A 23839-nucleotide genomic window follows, 5' to 3' on the forward strand; every position below is an offset into this window, starting at 1 on the left:
GATGCTCAGTGCAGCTCTCCAGTGTCAATGACACCTCAGTGGCACAGCTGGCCTTTCCCTGCACATAAAACACCTCCAGTGCACGTAAAAGTGCCTACAATGGGGTAGCTGTATGTCTTCCATCCTCAGTTATCCTAAATAAACAATCACCCCTCCTTGGCTCACCAACACTCAGTGACTGTGTCCCCAAAGTCCCAGCATGGGGGCTGATCTGCCACCTCACAAGAGACAGGACAAGAGGAAATGGCCTCACGTTGCACCAGGGGAGGATTAGTTTGGGTACTAGGAATAATTTCTTCACAAAAAGGGTTGTCAAGTACTGGAACGGGCTTCCCAGGGCAGTGGTGGAATCACTGTCCTTGAAAGTGTTCAATGAAAGTGTGGATGTGGTGTTCAGGGACGTGGCAGTGCTGGGTTAGCCCTCTGACTCAATGATCTTTGAGGTCTTTTCTAATCTTAGTGGTTCTATGAATCTGTAATTCCATGTTTCTGTGAGGTGGACAAGACCCTCCTTCTCTCAGGAGCAGTGGGACTGATGCCTGTTTCCAGCATAATGTGATTTTCAGTATATTATTTTCTCAGATTATCAAAATTTAACAACACTACAAAGCTAGCCAGCAGGTTCTCAGACATTGACACAGCTTTCTGATGCTCATAGTAGATTTTTTCATTTGGCAGCTCCTGAGCCAAGTGTTGCAGCCGAGTAAAGAATAAAGCATCAGGAAGCAGCTCAACAGCCTAGAAAGTGACATACTTCACTCACACAGGCACACAAACCAAAGGCCAGTCAGTTTTGACCTTGCTGATGCTTTGTGAAAATGACTGGCATCAATCTCATGATTCAAATATCTTAAGGATAGCTTGAAAGCACTCACAGCCCTCCAAAATCCTCTGCTGGGAATCTTCTAATCCTTGCCCCGCTTCACAGGGGAGGCTCCCGAGACGTTAGGACTCATGGCAGAGATCTGATTTTACCCCTGGTGTGATGTGGTGAATGTCATCAGCCTGCAGTAATTGAGGTCAGCTGCTCAGTGTGATGGCTGGCTGTGCAACACCTTTCATTTCTCTCTCTCTCTCTCAAGAAAAAATCAGATTAGGCAGAGGGAAGTGGGAAATCGAAGATCACATTTCCATCATTCACAGCCTGCCTCCATTTCTGATCACAGGGAAAAGACAAATGCATTCATGTCACAAGTGCCAAAATCTTTATCAAGTCCTTGATGGGCAGAAGCACTTTTTACATTTCCCTACAAGCTGTAAGACTCAATCATTTCCGGGAAGTTTAACCTAGAAGTTCCAGAAAGAAAATAGTTGTCTATTCTCTACTTTGATGAGAAGTTAAGCTAAGTGCACAACAGGAGCTTATCCCTCCTGGGCACGCAGAGAGGAGGTGTATTTAAATTTCTTCTGTATCTTGATGGCATTTTGTGCTTGGTTAGTGATTTGTGAATGTCCTCAGGAATTACAGAAACTTGGCAGATCATGTTCCTAAATTTCACTGGTTAATGAAATAGTTTTAAACATGTAAGAGACAGAAAAAACAGCAAGGTGAAATAAAAATAGGGCACATCATATGAAAAATGGATGACAGTATAGTGGAATGATTGAAAATTGATTTAATCTAAAAGTCCATCTGCATTTCACATCAATCCAGAAATTTTTGTTTCCTTTAAGAATCAAGGCAGGTGATGATATTGGAATGGACCTTTTTGCTCAACAGAACTGAAATCAAATCAGGCGCAATTTACAAGCAGCTTCCACTGGAGCATCAACATGTTTTGAATCTGCTGCATAAAGGCTCGTTTTGCAGGCAGCAGCCACACAAACGGTGTTCTGTGGGGAGGTTTACTCAGCACACCTTGCGACGTGGTTTGAAACACAGCGCTGGGAACTGTGACTCAGATCTCTTGGTGTCAAGTGAGGGAGTCGGGGAACTCTGCCTTCAGGCAGGCTGCAAACAGTCCTGGGTAAAGCCAGGGCTGAGCAAGGCACAGTCATTGTGAAGGACAGGGAATGAACCCAGTGCTCTTAGTGCTAACTGAACTGAACTGAACTGACAGCAGTGCTGGGATGATGTGTGGGTGAGGATTCACCTCTGGACACGGATGGAAGCTGATGGCAAGCAGTCAGGGTCAGTGGTGTCTCTCAGCAAATGCAGAGGAGTCGATTCTGGTCAAAGGAAAGCCCTTGTTTATCAGCTCTGTTAAGCACGAGGACTAAACGAAAAATGAACTGCTTGCTGTGTCCTGTGACGCAATTACACACCAAGAAAAGCAGCCAGGTGAAATCCATGGGCACTGGCAGGGTGGGCAGGCCCTGGCACAGGGTGCCCAGAGCAGCTGGGGCTGCCCCTGGATCCCTGGCAGTGTCCAAGGCCGGGTTGGACAGGGTTTGAAACCACCTGGGACAGTGGGAGGTGTCCCTGCCCAAGGCAGGGGTGGCACTGGGTGATCCTCAAGGTCCCTTCCAACCCAAACCAGGCTGCTGTGTGATCTACACACAACCCTGTCTCACGGATTTTGTGGGACTTTTACAGACTGGCCAAGAATATTAGTTACTACCAAATATCCTTGCCATATTGCACATCCTGTATTTTTTTCCCGCCCCACACCAAGGGGGGTGCTCCTGCAAATCCCAACAAAAAACACTATGAGTCTTCCACGTATGGAAAACAGGAGTCACTGGCCACCAAGGACAAAGTGACTTAGCTAACAATGGAAATTCAGGGGTTCACAACATGCAATTGCTTTGGAAAATCAGCATTTCCAGGAGATTTCCCCAAGGTTGGCCGTGCTGCTCTTCCTGCACCCCACATAGGTGTGAGGGGCTCTGTCAGGTAAGGCTGTTTCCAACACAAAGAATCACATTTTGGTACCTGCTTCATTCTCATCCCCCTCCCTGACAAACTGATCAATGATGCAAGAAGCCAGTGCCTCACTTCCCAGAGATGTGTCCCAAATCTTATCACATATTCCTTCCCTGTTCCCTGGGCCACAGGGCAGCTCCATGGAAGTGACTGTTCTTTGCTTTCTTCTCTTCACCTCTTGAACAAAACAAAACCCAAAACCCAACAAAACCCACAAAAAAGAACATTTCACCTTCATCAAAATTCTCCAAGTCTTGCTAGAATTCAAAGATTGCAGCCAAAATGTTTTGATGCTGCCAGCAGGAGCAACGAGCTACCAGTGAGCCATTTAGTTAATGATACTGTTCCTAAAGCACAGCAAATTTCATGCCTAACTAGAGAAGTTAATATTTGTTGAGGTGTAGTGAAGTAAACAATCAAGCAGGGAGTACACAACAGCTTTATTTTTATATTTAAAACTTCCCAGATTTTTTTTAAATGACTTTGAAGCCTTCAGCAGATGAGGTGCATTCACACCACGTGGAGATGGTGGGACAAAATTCAAATAACGCACTGTAGAGTGCCAGAACGCCAACACCACCCCCTGAAAGAACCCCTGGGGGATGACAGACAGGTTAACCAGGAAAGGTCTTAAAGGAAATTGCTGGCAATCAGATACTCCTGACCTGACCCTCCTCTCCCAGGAACCCAGGTAATGAGTATCCCTGTGAGAATCCAACACCTGGCTATAGATTAAAGAGCTGTTTTCTTCCTCAGTGAGACAACAGCTCCCAGTATGGCTAATCCCAAATAAACCCTGCTTTTCCTGTAGGGAATTGGAGACAGTTGCAGGATCAGCAGAGGGAAGTCTGGGAGCTGTATAACCAGGAACAATATTGCAGCCAGGTGAGCACACCTGGAAGATTCACTGTCGGCTGACACAAAGCCCTGCTCCAAGGGGTTCTCTCACAAGTTGAGTTTATTTCTCCAAATGAAACAAACAGGTTCATTACAGAGACAAAAATTAAGACTTTTGGTCTTGCCTGAACCGGCTACATCACTTTCTTTCCAAGCTACTGTTGGATTAACCCATTAAATCATTGGTCACTCTTGAAAGCTGAGATTTTTTGCTATCACCACAGTTACCAAAGAGCTGCCTATTCACTTCTGTGCTGAGGAAGTTTAATATTTTTATTCGAACAAACAAACAAACAAACTCTCCTCTCAAACTGAACAAAGGAATTCCCTGGAGGTGAAGTGGGAGTCATTTGAAATAGGCATAGTAAACTGGTTTTCTGCCATGGACATCAATGCTGAAGACTAATTTATTTTGATTGTGGCTTTCAAGGGATTGAGGCAGTTACTTGCTAAGAAAAACTATAATGGAATAAATGAAAAATTTTAATTTTTATTATATTCTTAATATATTCAGAAATATTGGTACATAGAAATGAACACTAATATATCTTTTTAAAAGTTTAATTATGCTGAAATTGGACACAACTGATATCTACACAACAAGGTCTGTATTTTACCCCACATTCTATAAAAAAAAAGACAATTAAAGATGGTCACTAATTTTAACTTATATTTAGATATCCAAATTTCTAGAACAATATGTTCTGAGCTGCTCACAGAGCATCCAAATTTCTGTTTGCATGAAGAGTGATATTGTGCCTTTGTATACACTGAGAGAATGGGTAATGAGCTACAAAGGAGTTATTACTGACATTTTTATAAGCTACAAGGGAAGAAAAGGTTTGCAGCTTGACTACAGGGATACCTTCTCAGGAAAAGTGAATTACAGAGTTTAAATTTGGGAAGAGTGTTAAAGAGGGCCCAATGATTTCAGTGTGATTGGTCCCAGGTGATCACAATCACACCTATTAACTCACAGGAACAGGAGCAAAGCTGTCACTAGGTAAAGGCTTGTGAAATGCAGATGAAAACTGCAGGAAGATTAATCCATCTGTGAGTATATCTTTATTTAAATCTGCCTTTTTAAAACAAAAGTTAGATCTTTAGTTTCTAAGAGAGGAGGGTCCTACTCAGGATGCCCAGAGTGGGTTTTGCACCGGTTTTCCTAAATATAAATGTAAAGCTCTGACCTTCGTGAATTTTATTCTCTCTGCAGGGTTAGCAGGTGTCATGTTTTGTGTGTCCTAACAGAGTAAAATTAATCAGATATGAAAAAAATGTAAATAAATGAGGTATTTGTATGTATGAGGAAATACACACTCTCTGCTTCATGTATGTTGGGTTCTCTCTCCACCCAATTAAAAAAGCAAAACTCAACAGTTTTCAATACTTTCGCTTTGGCATTACATCCTTTATTACTTTTAATTTATACAGTAAGGAAAAAAAAAACCAAAATTAATAAGATGCTGCTGACAGCTCCAGTTTTGAAAACATACCCTCTCTATCAGATCACATATGGGAAAGCTGTCCTTTAGAGTGTGTAACTTTGTGTTTGACCTCCCTGAACAGAAGGTGTGTAACTGAGAGCTCCTGTATGAGGTCACCTGGCCTGCTGTCCATAAACCAACCAGGTTAACCTTCAAAACCAATCAGAAAACAGCAAAATGCACAACGAAATCTGGAGTAATAACTACAGATGTCATTTGCCAAATTTCTTTGGATTATTTTAAAGCCATTTTTCCCCTTCCAGGTTTCACAGATTTCTAACATTCTGCATGAAACTCGTTTAAGTGACGTGTGCAGCATTATGGATGTTGAGGAAAAGGGTCCTTGAGAAGAGCCTTTCATCCTGAAGGTGAAAAGGAACTTCTCAGTTTTCCAATGTAATGACTGACAAAAAAACCTGCTTTCCAGGAAGTCTGGCAATATCCCAAATGATTTATGTGGAATTTTTGTATCAGTTTAGTGCTATCATTTAGGGTTTCCATTGAGTAAAGCAAATTGTTCTAGTACAATTTTATCACCTCACCCTCAGTGTCTTTTAGATTGATCTGCATGCCACTTTAAGAATAAAAGCTAAAGGACACATAGGAAGGTGACTTCAGGACAGTACCTTTTACCTGAGATGGGCATAAATACAAAAACATCCAGTAAAATAAGCAGGACAGTAGAGAAGCAGAGGAGGGAATAAGTAAAAAAAAAAAGTTTGTGGGAGTATTACATTCATGACTTTTAGATGGAGTAAAGAGATTTCCTTCTTAAGCAAAGGTGCTTCAAAGGATTAAAATAAAACAGGAATAGAAAAACTGTTTTAGACAGTGTGACGATTTTGACATTTCCTTAGGTGTAAAATCTGCTTTCCATCATGTTTTCACTGGGCTTATAAAAAAGGGCTACAGGAAGCAAAGCCAAACAGGGAAACCAACTCTCAAATCCAGCAAAGACTCACCAGACTCACGGGGTGCAGCCTGGCTGAGAAAACTCCCAGTTAAAAGCGAGGATGCGTGCTTTAACCTGGAGAAGTAATAAAGCAAGGGAGCAACCACAGGGCGCAGTGCAATCCTGAGAGACCCAGCTTTTAATCAAGATAGGCTGCTTGCTGGGATGAGACACCGCGATGCAGCTGGGAAGTCATTCAGGTAATTACGGCAGCGAGTGTCGCACAGGTGGCCGGAGCAAATGCCCTTCCCAGGGAGAGCCAAACCCCAAATCAAAGATAAACTGGTGTGTGGGAACTGCCCCCTGCCTGACTGCCCACCAGACTGCACAAAACACACGGGTGACAGGGAGTTGGGGAGAGCAGCCTACAAAATATTCAACTCGGCATCCGGAGAGCTGTTACAGAACGTGGAGCAGCCTCAGGTTTCAGCAAACTCTGCTCGAATGTGCTGCTCCTTGGTCTGCCAGCACCTGCAGGATCCAGGGTTTGTTGGCTGGCACTGATAGGCAGCCCACTCCCTAGCTGACAAAAAGGGCTTTTATCCCAATGTTCAGGATCGCCACTCTTCTAGGAACCTTTTATCCTCAAGAACCAACACTTCTCCTTCTTGAAAGGATCCTTCTCCAAAATCCAACAGTGCTAAACCAAGTGTCACATAGTCTAAAGTACAGATACAATTTTCCAGAGGGAAAGGAACGCAAAAGCACTGTGTTATTTGCATGTGAATTATCTTGTTTTCAGTATATCATGAAATATACGTAAATATTTTTTATGCTCGCGCTTCCTCTCTGAATTAAACCTGGCAGAAGGCAGGGTTAGATGGGATTTTGGGAAGGAATTGTTCCCTGTGAGGGTGGGGAGGCCCTGGCACTGATGCCTTGAGAGGCCACCTAGAAACAGAGACTGGACAGGAGTAAGGGAATAAGGCAGGGATTTGTTTGAAAGGCCTTCAAAGGTACCCCTGGGGAGCCAGAGGCCACTGCCCAGATGGACCCCAAGGTGGACCCCAGGCCACAAGTTCTTCACACTTTTATAGGTTTGGTTCATTTGCATAGCAGGGTGAATTCTCCAATTAAAGCTTCAGTTAATGATGGAGTTCCCCCAAGCTCACCTCCCTCTTAAGATGTTGGTTTACACACTTTGGGCCCAGGAGGGTCTGGGTGTCCCTGGAGAGCAGGCCCAGAGAGGCTTTGTTGTGTCTGCCTGGCACAGAGAGCAGAAGTGAACAGGCCACAAGGAACTGCAGAGTCACACACTGGGAAGCACAGGATTGGAAAAACATAAAAGTTAAAACCTAAGGCATCAGCACAGGGTGTCCAGAGCAGCTGTGGCTGCCCCTGGATCCCTGGGAGTGTCCGAGGCCAGGCTGGACAGGGCTTGGAGCAGCCTGAGAAGGTGGGAGGATAAAGCTCAAAATGAAACTGTGTGACAGAGGTTTCCTTGGCAAGGCCTGCATTTCAGTGTGCACTGAACTCAGTGATTCCTATGGTCCGTAATACAAGTACTGAAGAATGTTTTGGTGTAAGAAAAATAACCCCTGCCAGGTCCTTTAATTGCACCAGATCCCAAAAGGATCATTACCCTGAGTGCTAAACAAATGCAGGGACTGCAGATTAAAGGAGAAACAAAAGCTGGGACGGGGATCGCCCCTGGCAGGTAGCTGATGGCTGGCAGGAGTTTCCTGCTCACCTGGTAAGATGTGTATTGAGGAGGATGAGGCAGAGCAGGGCTCTGGTGGCACAGCTCCAGCACCACTGATTTGCAGTTTCACAACTGGGGAGTAAAATTCTCTACAAACAGGTGTCAAAATAGGGCTGGGAAACCTGTTTATTCATGGAAGGAGATAATGTTTATGAAGGTGCTGCTTCATTAATGGACTTTGATTTACTTAAGAACTGGAAATTTATGTTATTTATTCTCCTTTTCATAAATATATTAACACCCCTCCACCCCCCAAAAATGAAATAATTCCTCCTCTGTTCAAAGTGCACATTTCTGAACTGGTTTTTCAGTTGAGGAGAAAAAAACCCACACAGTATTCATGGGCGTGCATCAAGCTTGGAATCACCAGCTTGGCCTGAAAATGATTCTAAAATAAGGGTCTTACAATTTAATATAATAAATATAATAAAGACAGTTAATTTGATGATTTATGCAGGAATTAAATTGCACTGGAGAAGATTTTACAACTCACCAAGGAAACAAAGTTCTTTCATGTGTAACACTTAGCAGTATGTGGATAATACAATGACAAACATTTTTAAATTTTATATTAATCAATGTTGTGGCACCTAACCTGCAGTGTGATCATCAGCTGCTCTAATTTTTTGATCAATCACCAAAGTTTCTACAATCTTAGCAAAGCATAAATCTGTCACTTATATAATTTCACTGAATAATGACTCATTTAGGGGAAACCACATTCAGCTGCATCACTTTAGATGCTGAAGCAGGAACAGTAAGAAGGTGTATGCAGAGATACAAGCAATTTTGATAATTTTCATGGAAAAATGTCTAAGTAATACACTGCAAATCCCTCTGAGTGCAACACTGACAACAGGTTTTTGAAGGGGCATGGAACATCTTGACACTTGATACTGTAAATGTATTTTGACCATGGCACCTGGTATAACACAGAGGGAAACCAGTTTGGCAACCACAAGTACTTCAGAGGCATAAAGCCATCAGGTTTGTGGGGGGAAAAAAAAAATCAGTATCAAGTTTCAGGGCGGAAGAAAAAAAAAAGGTATCTACAGCTTTAAGGGAAAGGAAAATGGGATTATTCCTTGGGATAAAGCATTTTCAATTACAGCTTGACAAAAAGAGAAATAATTTAAGCCTGAGGTAAATTAAAATGGCTAAGTACTAAAACTCCTTAAAAACAGACTTTTAAAGAGAAGCCTTCACAGATGGAACTTTAACTGCGCAGCACAGCCGGGTGCTGTTACAACAGGCTTTTTTTATTATTATTAACTTTGATCAAAGCTTATTAACCAGCAGCACCAAGCCATCAGTGGATTGGACTACACAGGAGAGCTAATTAAATTTAAAGGGCCAGGGAGTCCTGAGGGCACAACAAGAAATCCCCAAGGCAGGAGCTTGAATGGAGGGGGTGAGAACACTTGCATCGTGAGGCAGTGGGAGATGGCAAGGTGCTTGCTCTTACCGTGGGCTCTGCAGAGAGTTTATTACAACCAATTCTGAACCTGTCCCTGTCATCAAACATGCAGAGAAGCGTGGGCTCTGAATGTCTGGGGAAATACGGAATATTTCCACACACTCAGCAAGAAACGCAGATAATAAAATTTTATGTGATCCAACAGGGCAGATCATGAGGTCCCTCCTTACCCTAAGGAGAGGTAATTTCTACCAATTATGATGTGAAATACAACTAAAGAATTTAGGGACAAGAGAAAATAAAATAGAGAGGATGCAAGCTGACTGTAAATCGGTGCACAGCAGCCTTGTTTTGTCCAGAGGCAGACACATATAATAGCATTTGTAACTGAAAATAACAATAATAAATCTCATAATAATTTCTTCCATTGCTTACATCCCACCTGCTGTGTTATCCTTCATATCTACAACAGATTGCAATAATTAAATATTTCCCTGCAGTTTTGTCATATACCTGGGAGGAGGAATAATATTCTCTTTCCAAGCACTGCGAACAGTAAACTATTACCTTCTATCTACCTTTCAGGCTCCTGGGAAGGCAGCAGAGAGGGGGAACATTTATCCCATCCTTACTCGTGTTTTAAAAGCCTCCTGACACGTGGACCACTGAAGCATTTCTCAGTGAATAAAAGGGTCTGATTTGCAGGACAAAGCCATGACTGCCAACCCTGATACCAAGTGATGTTTTATCAGTCTGATTTTGTCATTTCAGGATCCCTAGGAGGAAGGGCTGAGCAGCTGGAGTAAACAAAACCAGTAAAATTCAGCACAGAGGGGAAGAAAGAGGAATCAGTAACAGCTGGGCTGTCCTTAAGCAGAGTAAGTGCTTCTGCATCCTAAAATGACAGAAAACATCTTGCATCAGTGTGGTGGCATCATGCTGAGTCATCCAGTCCAAGAGAAACACACACTGGCAATTTCTGGGGTTTGTAGGGGGTTTTTTTTCCCCTTAAAGAACAATCATGTCCAGTTGGCACCAGCATATGAAGAGAACCACAGCCTTATCCCACTCCACACCTTCAGTGATATTTCGAAGTCTGCTCCAGGTGGGGGAACTTTGTTGAAGCACCAGAGAAAACAACAACTACACCTGGGTTTGGGGACGCACAGAATCTCCCCAACCCTGGAGCAAAACCTCAACAAGACAAACCAAAAACGACCCTGCTCTCAAGATACATTTCCTGACACACCATCTGTGAAGAATAGGAGGAGCATTTCCTTCACCTCTTCCTTCCTCTCTCAAGCAGGAGCTCACAGGCATTTCAAGGACCTGACAGGTCATCTGTAGCTGCTGCTTCAGAACTTACCAAACTCCAGTGAGAGCTGCAGTTCTGTGCCTTTCTCAGCCTCACATTCACACCCCTAAACAATACTTCAAATAAATTCCCTCTGTGTTCATGGCATGATGGGCAAAGCTCTTGTATACAATCACATACAGTATTATTTATAATTTTATTATTATTTATAGATGTTGCACTATTTCTAAGGGGCATAAGTCTCATCAGCTGTTTTTATGAGCACTTTAAAATACTTACTAATTAAATTTTAATTTGTTCCTTTACAAAATAAAGCATTAACTACATCAGTGGGTAGGCAAGACAAAAACTACCATGTTTCAGTTGATCCTTGCTTTGAGCTATGAAGCAGAAACTGCAGTCAAAAAGCAAACCATAAATCATACCCACAAATAGTACTGGAAACGCCAAAAAAAGAAGACATTTTAGGTAAATTTTTAGGCTACAGATTCTGCCCCTTTACAAAGATTGAAATTAATCATTCTGATTCATTTTCTCAGTATTTTTTTCTTCGTTGGGTCTTGTTACAATATTTGCATCAGATCAACAACACCGGACTGGTAACTGAATGTGTCATTCAATTTTCTTGTAATAAACATCAGCAGGTTTTTCTTCTGAATCCACAGCAATACCCTGAAGCACCCCAAAAATTCAGGGAGAAGAAATTTGAGAAGAATTATGGGTGGCTAAGAAAAACCTTCGGACAGAGTTTCAACCTCTGCAGCTCAGCAAGTCCTGATTTTTTGCTAACTTTGCACTGTCTGCATTTCACAGCTTCTGTGTCACACCCCCATGAGCTGCTAGAACAGAATTATGTTGTGATGGAACCACCCCTGGTTTTCCCCTCCCAACACAAACCAAATCACCTGCTGAGCACGGCTGCTTTTTCAATTAATGGCAAGTTATTTGGACATCCACATACACAAACGCATTTTGTGGGCATACACACACCTGCCTTCACTTTCCTTCAAGGAAGTTTTTTAATTACCATCTTCTCTCTTGATTGTGGGTTTCACCAATATCTACTAAAATGACCTCAATGGTCTTCTAATTCTCATTGACTCCTGCAATGACCAAGTCCAAAAGGAAAAGAAGTACAATGATGGACAAAGAGATAGGAAAACTAAGATAAACAGGAAAAAACCCCCCAAACATTATCTGTATTATCCTTTATGTCTTACAGTCCCTGATGCTTCCATGAGCTTCATTATCCCCTCATTCCACTCATCCCTGAATCCTTATTTTTTCCATGAATATGTGGTCTGCCTCTTTTTGAATGTGGAACTTCTAGGCCAGACTGCAGATACTCAGCACCCAGCTGTGCTTTCTTATTTTCCACGGAAAGAGAAAGCTGTGCACATAGGAAGAGCACGAACTGGCCTAAGGGATACTCATTGTGAGGGCCTTGAAAAGCTCAGGTGTGTTACCCAAAGCATTTATAGTCTTATGTCTTTATAGTTTATAGTCTTCATGCTATCTGCAAATTTTGCAGCTGAACTCTCCAGTCAGGACCAAAACCCTGAGGACTACATCCCTCAAAGGCAAAACAAAGCACATTTTGTGCTTACACCTTTTGGTGTATTTTCCTGCAACACTGATCAGTCCAGTCCCACATGATTGCCTGAGCAGGGCAGTGGTGGAGTTCTCATTTTTAAATACGTATCTCAGTCTCAAAACTCTCACTGAGCTACTTAGAAGAAGATTCCACACCTTCCACTTTTCCTTGCCATTTCACAAAATAAAGTATTTCTCATCATGTTATCTGAACTGACCAATTACCACCTGAAAGCAAAGATTTCTGGAGAGCACAGTGCAGCATTAAATGATTTCTTTCTGTGATCACAATTTCCTCCTTGTCTGGAGCTCTGCCCACTTCATAGAAAGCCAGAAATTCCTCAGCAAACAGCCCCACATGAGTGACAAAGCTGCTTGCCACTGGCAACAGGGTCTTGAACACTTCTGGTTCCCAATGTGCACAGAGAATTGCTGTTCTACAGGAACACAGTGGTGTCTGGATTACCTTTCCCTGCAGTGGAAATAAAAAGCTCCAGTGAGAGAACCCATAGCAAACTTTGCAGACCTGAAGGGAGGTTTATGTGTATGTTTTTATACACACATGTGTATATATCTATACATATATATATAACCATATTACAGCTATCAATGCAGTTTTGAAACTTTGATAGCATTTGCCCTGTGTATTCCCGCTAGTTTACCACAAACATGCCAAAATTCTGATTCAAAGTTAAATATCTTGTACTTTATAATGGGCCATCACTGCATCCCACACACTTTACAAGGCTCTAGTCCTGGAAACGTGTCAGATTAAGTTTCATGAGCATCTTCACAAGGCCAAAAATTCTCTGACAAATTAAAGTGGATTCTGCTATAAATACATTTTCATTCCGTTTATGCACACAACTCTTTTTATAGCCGTTAAACCTCCTCTCTTTCCCCTTTTTAAATACTATTGAAACTGTCAGGAGCTACCTTTTACACTTTATCAATCATGGCACACACATCATGATTCCTAGAATTTAAAGTGGAATTGTTGATGGTTCAGATACTGTTAGACTGTCATTAGTTCTGCAAAGTGTGTAATTTGTCACTTTGCAAGAAATGACAGTGCCTTCACTCGTGCAACTTGCTTTTAAACCTCCTCTCTCTAATTTGAAAATGCCAGTATTGTACTCTGCTTCAGGAGAGGTATTTTTAAGGCTTGCTGGCTGGCCTGTCACAGAGCAATCTGTCAGGTAGTATTTTGCCTTCCTTAAGGTTTATTCACATGAAGCCTGCCTGTGATATCACACAAAGACAATGCCTTCTGTCTTACCTGATGGCAACGAGGCCCGTGCTGGATTTTCACTTTCCTCATCAGTGCTGGCATCATAGTTGTTTTCTCTCTTTATTACCATCTGAGTAGTAGCAATACTATCCCTAAAAACATTAAAATAATGGGAAAAATATTAGATTTTTTTTTTCCCCAAAGGAATTAAATAATTCAGGGAGAATGGGTACAAAATTACCACCTATGGAAACAGCAGGGACATATTCTGATTGGGAAATCAGCTGCAGCCCAGGAGAAAACAGGACAGACCCATCAGACACTCACTTCTTGACTACAGCACCCACAGCAATATGCTGCTGCTCGCAGGGATGCCAGAAAGAATCCTCCCCTTCCATGACTTTCAGGATTGGTTTGGATAACCCAGCCCTCAGCCAGGAAGAACTGTCACTCACCATCAGGGCCAAGGAAATGGAAACTGAACTCAAACATGCAGCAGGTACCACACCAGGAAACCTAGAGACATTGAATACCTTGCACACTTGGCATCCACTGCAGACTCTTTAGCTTCACTCAGCAACTTCTGCAAGTTTCTTATCTTTGCCTTCTTTTCATTCAGCACCAAAATAAACCTGCTGTAAAGGTCTGCCTCCAGCTCCTCTTTAGCTTCCACGCATTTTTCCAGCCTGCAGTACAAAATTAACTGTTACACCAATTCTGCTGTTTCCTGGAAGCAAATTCTGTCATGAGGCCAGCCAGGAATCCGCACTCCAAACCACGCACCACCAGTCCAGCACCTCCCGTCTGAAACAGGCCAGAAGCAGCTTTTTTGTTGTTGTTTTTCCACAGAAAAGTGCAATGAACTCTGCTCCCAAAACGGAAAAGTTCCCAAATGGGAAACTTTCTCTTCACGCTTTTTTTGGGGGGTTTTGGGGTTTTTTTTGGGTACATCTCCATCTGAGACAACTAAAATTTAAATAGGCAAGTGTTCCTTATTTTCAATGCTGAATCCCCACAGTGGCCATACCTTAGCAGGATGCACATAATGAGATTATAAATAGATATGATTCAGCTTGACAGGTCTCAAATCTGGACCACACACTGGTGTGAAATATATTTGAAGAGAAAAAAAAAAATGAAAGCATTTAGAAGTTCCTAATATCTTCAGATAAAATATTCTTCAGGCTTTTTAAAAGTTTTACTAGGCACCTGTGGGTATCAGCATATTGGGAATGTCAATAAAAGGAAGCACAATGGAAGTGTTAAATCAAGAATATGGGTGTATAAAGCCTCATAAGCAAACCTGGAATACAAGCAAGCATGAGCACAAAAAATCAAGTGATTCGTGGCAAATGTAATTCTGTATTTCCTTCTTATATTTCATAACCTTTCCGTCCTTGGGTTGAACCACAAACATTTTATTAGCTGTGTACACAAGAAGCAAATAAACAACTTGATAATTCTACTGATCCTGCTAAATATAGGAAATAGTCATGACTTATAAACATTTTTTTCACCAACCTGTGCAAGGCTGTAAAAAAGTTTAGAAGGCTTATTTTGCTATTAAGCCCAGACATGTAACAGACTTTAAAAATATTAATTTATAAGGTAAGAGATGTCAACAGACTTCCTACAGAAATACAAATTATTTTGTTCATAGATCAAAACCATCTATGATGTAAGAAGCAAGACAATAGCAAAAAAAAAAATCTCATGAAGTATTAAGTCTACTGTGCAATGCTTTAGGGATCTGCTTGATAGTTGATAAATAATTCATCTAATTTAAATGCAAATAGCAGAACATCATTACCATATAGATCAGTTCAATAATTCCTAAATGAAAGATCATAGGTACTAATCAACTACCAGGAGACTTTCCACCTACAAGAGGGAAGTTAACTGTTTAGTGGGGAACAAATAGACAATTCACAAAGAATCATAAACCCTCATGCAGGGCCCAGAAGAGCCTGGACATGCTTGATACTAATTATGTCTGTATACATAAAAATGGGGGGGAAAAAAGGATTTTGTCTAAAATATGCTAATCTTGTGTGTATCAAATCCTGTAGAATAATCCTCTCTCTCACACAGAAACCAGGGAAAGTGGTTGCTCTGTGCCTTTACTTTGCCAAGGCACTGGTTTGTGTTGGAGCAGTTGAGGCTGGTTCAAATATTGAGGAATGTGGCTGACTTGGCCAAAAAAGTGCCATTTAAGATAACTCCACTGAGGCCCTAGAGTGCTGCAAAGACATCCCCTGATGAAAACCCATGTAAATGGAAACTTCCAGTGAAGTAAAGCTGATGCTGCCTGGACTGTGAGTAGTACAGTGGAGAAACCTACTGCAAGACTAGCCAATTTCTTCAGTCTCTACGGCAAAAAATTAGCATCTTGAATATTAGAATTAGAATATTAACTCTTCCCTCTGGGCAAAACCAATTAGTAGTATGCCCATCAGTTAATCTTATATGATTGTTTTCATTTACATTAACACCTTTTTTTGACTTTATTCAAAAATTATCCACATCCAAATACATTCTCCAGACATAGAAATGACATTAATTTGGCAAAACACTCCATCTAAAAGCACTGAATATCACAAAAGTATCACATTAATGCTGTATTTGCAAGTTGTGAGCCTTCAAAATCCTGCACAGCCCACTGAAAGTAGCCACTCTTAGGGACTATGACAAACAATAAACTGAGGAATTAATAATAAACACCAAGATTTCAAGTGCTGCCTCAACACAGAGCAATCACACACGCTCCACAGAGGTGAACGTGAGCTATGCAACTTAATGGCATTTATTTAATTGTTAGAGGCATCCTTCACACTCCAGCACTATGAAGGAAAGAATTCAGCATCTCTGGTATTCATTCCTGTTCCCAGTGCTCAAAAATAATTCCTGGATCTCACAACACTGCTCCCTTGCATTTCAGATTCACCCTTCCCCCAGCACCGGCAGTGGGATGGAATGTTGATGAGCTAATGCTGAAGACTCAGTTTCAAGCCCAAAGTACCTAGCTTGCATTTTTATAATCTGCTTGTGGTTTAAATACACTGCCACTGCAGTTGACCACCACATCAATTAGCAGCTATTTTGAATTTGGCTTGTCTACACAAATTCTAGATGGCCGATAACAAAATACGTACCTCACGCCCAAACCAGAAATTTGATTTCTTTTGTTCAGGCAATTATTTTGCTACAGGTTATTATTACTTAAAATGTACCACCTCCATTATTACAGAACCACAGATTGGTTTGGGTTGGAGGGACCTTAAAGCCCATCCATTTCCACACCCTGCCATGGGCAGGGACACACACCTTCCACTATCCCAGGATGCTCCAAACCCCGTCCAGCCTGCCCAGAACTAATTGGCCTTGAATTTTCTATACAAAATAAAGAGAACAGCTTTTCTGTTCTGATATTTTAACTCATCCATCCCTGAGGTGTACACACACACTCACTCACTCATCCCCAGGCTGCCACTTGCTCACCAAAACCTCCATGATGGTGAAGAAAATTCGAACCCAGAGATGGAAATGAGATGATTGAATTATTCCACCCCATGACCAACAGGCACAAAAGCACCTCTCAGAGGTCTGTTTTAATTCTAAAGAAGTCCTGAGGAGAGAGGCTGTGAGCAGAGGGACCTGCAGGGGCTGTGGAGCTGACGGGCCCTGGCTGCAGGCGAGACGGGAGCGCAAATCTCCACACCACGTGCTCATATTTGATGTTTCACCACTCAGCACCGTGAGTGATGCAGGATGTAAATCCTGAAATCCTGCCTCCTGAACAAAGACAGGCACAGCGTTGTTCAGCTCGGGGCAACTCACAGCGTTCGGAGCCAAAGCAGCAAAGGAAGGCAGCAGGGTAGAACTGGGCTGTGGCAAAAAGTATTTAAAAAAACACCAAGCCAAACCAAATTGGAAAAAAAAAAAAAAACAACAAACAAAAAACCTCACCAAAACACCAAACCAAAAAGCCCAATACTTCTTGAATGAAAATGATTTTTAAATTTAACATTTAACAGACATGGCCAAAGACTGGTGACCATAAAACCTTCAGTGCTTATTCTGAAAAAGCCACATTTAATCTACTCCAGCTATAAACACGCTACAGAAACCCACCAGCCTGCACTGAGAGCAAAGGCTGTCACGCAACTCTGATTTTTATTTTTTTGTTTGTTTGGTCTGGTTTTTGTTTTTCCTCCTTTTCTTTGGGGTAACTCTGTAAAAGTGCCACCCCACCATGGAAATTGATACAAGCACTAATGCCTCTTACACATCAGCATGTAATGCAGTACAGAACACGGGTTATACAATACACTATTGTTCAACTACACTGTTAAGCAGTAAAACACTTCTTAGGGAGGCCCTTTGCTTGTCAGGGAGACTGTCAGGAGAAACTGTTACTCATTTTAATGAGAGGGAAACAAAACTAACTCCTCCCAAAAGCTGGCTCTCTTTTTCAAGGTAAATTAACGCAAATTAGCTGCATTCTTTCATCAGTCTTCCTAGATTGTGTGGTTTTTTTCAGGTGAAGCTACAGAAAAGCAAGATACATCTCTGACTGCTCTGTGCTAAGAGTTTTATGCTCACTGAAACAAGCACAGATTATTTCACTACAATTCAGATCACAACTGCAATAGCAGTTAGAAAAATCTCTTGCAAAATAATACTTCTTCCTATAATGCTGCACTCAATTTTCAATTCTGGCTGCTTCAACAAGGGAAACAGATGCAAGAAACAGCAACTTATTCCCCACTCGAAAATGTAAATAATTTACACTGCTAGTCTCAAGAATTATAGGAAATAATGTTAAGGAAAAGACTTCCTAAAGAAAGTCAAGCGAATTCCACAGATAAGAAAAGTGTTTAGGTTTTTTTTTTTTCTAGTTCAGAAGCTAAAGCCAGCTTTAATTGCAAGTTTTTAGTATCAGTTGCATCTTTGCCAAAGGGAGGAGATCCACAGCTACATGGGCTGTGAGTAACTGAGCTCAAAGCACCTCTCAAGTGCATAAAAATTTCTGTCCACTGCTGCTGAGCTTCTCAGGTGTCACCTGTGAATCCACCTGGGAACTCACCTCCTCTCCACATCACTCCAGTTGCTGAAGAGCCTTTCATTTTCTCTCTGCAGATGCTCAGTTTTGGCCCGCAGCTTTCCCAGGCTGTCCAGGCAGTAACCAATGAGTTCCTTGACCACCTCTGCTGGGCTTGGGACTTCCTGCAGCTTCAGAGATCCAAGTCTGAACTGGGACACAAGGAAATAATGAGTTATTTCAACTGTACAAGAAACTTCACTGAAGCTTTCCTCCAGTAAACTTGAATACATATTCAATAAGCGTAAGAAATACCTTACAGTCCTCCAGTTCAAAGGGAGGCAACAAATTTGTCACACAGAGAATGGAGGAATATGTGGAATAATCTACATGCTAATTATTTCCAGAGGGCCACAATGTTGAGGAGGAGTCTGGAGCAGCTCTGTGATGAGCAGAGACTGCGGGAGCTGGGCCTGGCCAGGCCGGAGAAGGGAAGGCTGAGAGGGGATCCCATCAATCCATACAAACACCTCCGAGGGTGCCAGAGGATGGTGCCAGGCTCTGTTCCGTGCTGCCAGGGACAGGATGGGAGCAGTGGCCATAAAATAAACCACACCGAGTTCCAGCCCAGCAGGAGGAAGAGCTTCTGTCCATGGAGGGGCAGAGGCCTGGAACAGCTGCCCAGGGAGGGCCTGGAGTGTCCCTCTCTGGAGACATCCCAAGGCCAGCTGGACACGTTCCTGTGCCACTGCTCCAGGGGACCCTGCCTGGGGCTGGGCACTGGGCTGGGTGAGCTCCAGAGGTGCCTTCCAACCCCAGATACCCTGGGATTCTGGGATTTATGCAGCTAATATGTAAAATCTAGCCAGCAAGTTGTCACCTCCAGGGTTCAGACAGCAAGCTCTTACTCATAAAAGGAGTCCTTCGATTAAACAGGCAGCCTCACCAGCAGAAGCAGATCTTTCAGGAAAAAGTCGCTGAAAGTGCTTGGATTTGGTTAGCTCAGTGAGATTAAAGGATCTGTAATGACCCACTGTGTTTCTTCAGCAGTGGGGATGTTGTACAGGATATACAAGAGATCTGAACAGATTTGTTTTGCCTGGTCTGGGAGAAACAACAGAAAACTGTTGTTTTTGTCGTGTTAAAGGAAGAATAGCTCAGCCATACATACAAACCTGTGCCAGCTGAGCTATAACCACGCAGAGCTGGGTGAGGACACATTAACATCCAACACGACAGTTTGAGGCAGTGGAAGAAGGATTTTGAGGCTGTTTGAAGAGGGTCACATGTGTTACCTTAAAAAAGGCAAATCAGGAATTAAGGGCCTGTTCTTTGGTGATCTGGAGTGGCCAGAGGATGGAGAATCTGAGCCCCCTCAAGGTACACACTCCTGCAGCTGTGAGAACCTACAGAAGCCCCAGAGCGTTTTTTGAGCCCCTACACATCCAGAGACAACAGCACTCGCCTGACTTGACAGGAAAATACTTGAGAGAAGAGGTTTTGAGAAAGCAGAGTGGGGTGGAAGAGACAATTGTGACTTTGACCAGCTGAAGCTGCAGCAGAAGCAGATCTTTCAGGAAAAAGGCATTGAAAGTACTTGGATTTGGTTAGAAATTGCTGCAGAAACACCGAGCTGGTGAGGGTTACACAGAAGGAGAAGGCATCTTCTCTCGCATCCTGTGATTATCAAAAAGACTGACATAAATTTTGCAGCATTTCCCTATGAATAGAAGTATTACCCATCTTTTCAACTTGAATGCACAGCTGTAACATCTTAAAAAATACATCAATGTAAGTGGTACATGCCAGGGAAGGGTTCACTCTGTGTTGTGGCACCTCATCTATTAAAATCAGAAACGCAGTTTGATTTATTTTTTTCCCCATTTTACTTGGGAGGGCATGGAAAATTACATAAAATACATTGATTAAAAAAATACCTGTTGTTTGTTAACTCTTTTTTTAAATGCAAGTTTCACTAATACCATGCATAAATTTGGACTGAAAAAGGCCTGGTAGAAACTGCTCACAAACCTTCCAAAGGCAATGTTTGAAACAAGTAACAGGCCCTCCACTCAGACCTTTTATCTGTGGAAGTCTCTGCCGCAACACATGATACCATCCTGACCTCCTTCAGCAAGGTCAGTCTATCAGAAAATGTGGGAAACCCAAAGGTTTAATTTCCAATTAGCCACCAAATTCGCATATGCTGTCTCTAAAGCGTTGTTGTCTTTAGCTGACGTACATCTGATGGCTACAGATGAAAAGATGCTTTTAATTTATTTTTGGAAATTAGATTACACTATCAGTAGCCCACAGATTGGAGTGCATCCCCTGAATATCACGCTTGCTGTCTGACAGCAGTAACAAAGATGGACATTCGTGTAAAGGAAACTGTTTTTCATCACTTGCAAGCCACCACCACGCTATTTGGATAAAGAATTCACAGAGATAGAGAGGCACAGTAGCACAGATAAGAAGCATCACAATCTTTCACTGTGAAGGAAATAGCAAGGAGAGCACATCATTTTTGTCTTTTGCCTTAATATATTCAACTGAGATCAGGTATAGGAAAATATGTTTAATCAGGACAAACAAATTACAGTTTTCACTGCACAAAAAGAATAAAATATGCATAATCTCAAAACAGGTTAAAGTGAATAGCAATAGATTTATTCTGAAAGCCTGGTACCACTGCACAACCAAAGTCATGCCAGACACACAGTAGACACTCCAAAAGCAATTATAATTATAAAAAAAAAAAACCTCACACTGCTACAGGGACACAGAGAATGTGCCCATCCTTGCAGGTGCTGGAGTCCAACACTGACAGTTAATCTTTAGTTTAGCCTTTAATTCAGTCTTTATGCAAAGCAATTGACTATTGCCCACTTTCTCACAATAAACTTCACTGCCCTCCTTTCTGTGTCACTGAGACCTGTGGACCATCTCTAGGAGGCCCACAAAAGGTGAGCAGAGCAAGCCCATCACCAGGAGGCTTAAATTTATCACGCAGGTGCTGACAAATCCACTAAAAAAAGACAAACACAGTAAGGTTTCTGCAAAACAAGTGTTCTTCCGTATCTTCCCTCCTCCCCCAGTCGTCTCATCTTAATTTAGGATAACGTGCTGCGGGGAGCTCATTATCCAGCTGCCTCCAGGGAAACACAGAATTACTGATACAGCCCTAATTAAACCCAAACTACCATGACAGCCCCAGAAGAGTGGAAGGTGTCCCTGCCCCTGAAAAGGGAGTGGATCGAGAGGAGATCTAAGGTCCCTTCCATCCCAGAGCACCCTGTCATTCCGCAATCCTGCCTCCCTCACACAGCGTGCCACACAAAGTGCATCAAAAACCCCTTCCCCGAGGCTGCTCCTGCAGCTTGGAATTGTTTCAGGGCACCTGTTTAACACACGGAGACCTTTGTGGACCTGCTGATAAGCCAGAAAAGCAGCCAGGTCGACTGAATTCCCAAAGTAGGAGTAAAACAACCTAAAGAAAAAAAAGAAATCTCGGGGCAGTTCTGCTCTGGGGACCTGCTGGCATCCCAAACTGGAAAGTGGATTGGTAGAGGAGAAGATGACGAAACAACACAATTTTATATCCAAGGACTCTGAATTTGGGACAGACAGTGTAAACTGCAGACAGAATTCTATTAAAATTAAAGAATTGTGGGGGGAAAAAAATATATCATTAAAAAGGAGATGTTAGTTTTTCCCACACACTGCTAAGTTTTTCCTTGCAACTAAACCAAGAAACAGTCCAGTTGTTTGTCCTTCATCGCCAAAACCACAGTAGGGAAACTGCAAACAGTTCTAGGGAGATGCAGGGGAAGTGGTTAAAGATCAGGATACCATAACAAACAGTTAACTGGGTGGGATATCAAGATAAACAGCTCTTGCTTACTGCAGGAGCGAAAGAAAACATCATTAACACCTCACTCAGCTAATTTGACAAGCAACATGTCTTTGGCTTGGATCACGTTTCCAAGGTGGTTTAGTAAATTGGTATTGGTGAATTTTAAATTTTTTGTTAGCTTTGTAAATTCCTGCACGTTGCTGCTCCCTGGATGAATTTAAATTTCTCGCCATCCTTACAGCTGCTGTAGCTCTCTGGCCCTGCACCATCTGCAGGTAACTAATGTGCTTTCTACTTCCCCTTTCAGATCATTCAAGAAAACATTATGTAAAACACCGAAGCAGTAGACACTTCATTTATACAGAGAAGGAGCAGATCTGGTAGAGGTCCCAGGGGACCACAGACTGACTGTGACTGATACACTGCTGGCCTTCAGTATCTGTTTTGTTGTTTGTTGGGATTTTTTTTTTTTCAAGTTTTAATTTTTTTAAAGGCACAGGAAGATGAACACAGAACCATTTAGAAAGCTGTGTTCCCTTAATCAGAAATCAGAGTCCCTATGCATTCACCAGGCCTGTATTTTAAGCTTAAGAAATAAAAACAAGAACTAGAAGCCTGTGACAAAAATGTCATTTTCCCCTGACCTCTCACCCTGCCCACTGTTTGTCTCCTAGAGATGAAGAAAGAAGTGATGTCAACCATAAGACACAAAATATTTCAGAAATAACTGAAAAGCTTCTCAAATAATTATTCTTCTTATGCTTACACTTGATGTGTTTCACATAAGAAAACAAGTTATTAAAAAGAGACAACACATTTTTCACAGAAGCTTCCAAAACTGAAAATTACTTCCTTGTATAGAGCGAATTTTAATTTTGCATTAAATAATATATATCTGCTATATAACCTTTGCATTACTACACTCCACTAAAAATGAGAGTTATCATACCTAAGGCAATAATTATCAGAGGTTATGCACTGAAAGGAGGAGCCATTCAGACAGCAACGTCTCTTGAAGCTAAGCACTAACAGTGGGCTGATTTCCAGTAACAACAATTTTTCATTATGTCTATAAGAAAAAAAAAACCATGCTGGAAATTCTCATTACATCTGCTTTGCTGGTCATGATTTCTCTCTGTATTAGTAAGGTATTCTAACAACCCTTTCTAACAGTATTTTTTTTTCCATAATATATATACAAGGACTTCTACACTTCCACAAGGTGGAAAAAATAAATATTTAGATAGATTCTGTCCTTTGTTGTCCTGCCAGGGTATAGCAGATATACAGGTAGATAGATACAGATATATTTATGGATATATATGTTGTGTGTGTTTGTGAGTCTCTCTCTCTCCTATTAAATCTTAGCCCAGAGTATTTCACTTTTTCCTTCTCTGTTTTGAAAACTAATTAACAAATAATTTTTAGAGAGAGCACACTTGTCAGATACTTAGGTCTGATTTTGAAATTAAAATATTCCCA

The 23839-nt window shown here is 41.8% G+C and overlaps 1 protein-coding gene across 5 annotated transcripts in view; it reads right to left on the minus strand.

The window, feature by feature from the left end:
* Window positions 1–23839, minus strand: part of XRCC4 (X-ray repair cross complementing 4) — an 89132-nt gene that overhangs the window by 14038 nt on the left and 51255 nt on the right. For all 5 annotated transcript variants that reach the window (XM_039567494.1, XM_019292150.3, XM_039567493.1 and 2 more), the window contains 3 exons: window positions 18547–18713; window positions 13994–14146; window positions 13509–13612 (listed from right to left, as the gene is read on the minus strand). In XM_039567494.1, coding sequence (XP_039423428.1) covers window positions 13509–13612; window positions 13994–14146; window positions 18547–18713 — 424 coding nt within the window. The remainder of the gene's footprint in view (window positions 1–13508; window positions 13613–13993; window positions 14147–18546; window positions 18714–23839) is intronic.

Source organism: Corvus cornix, chromosome Z, assembly GCF_000738735.6.
Source record: "Corvus cornix cornix isolate S_Up_H32 chromosome Z, ASM73873v5, whole genome shotgun sequence".
In the NCBI taxonomy this organism is placed as follows: Eukaryota; Metazoa; Chordata; class Aves; order Passeriformes; family Corvidae; genus Corvus; species Corvus cornix.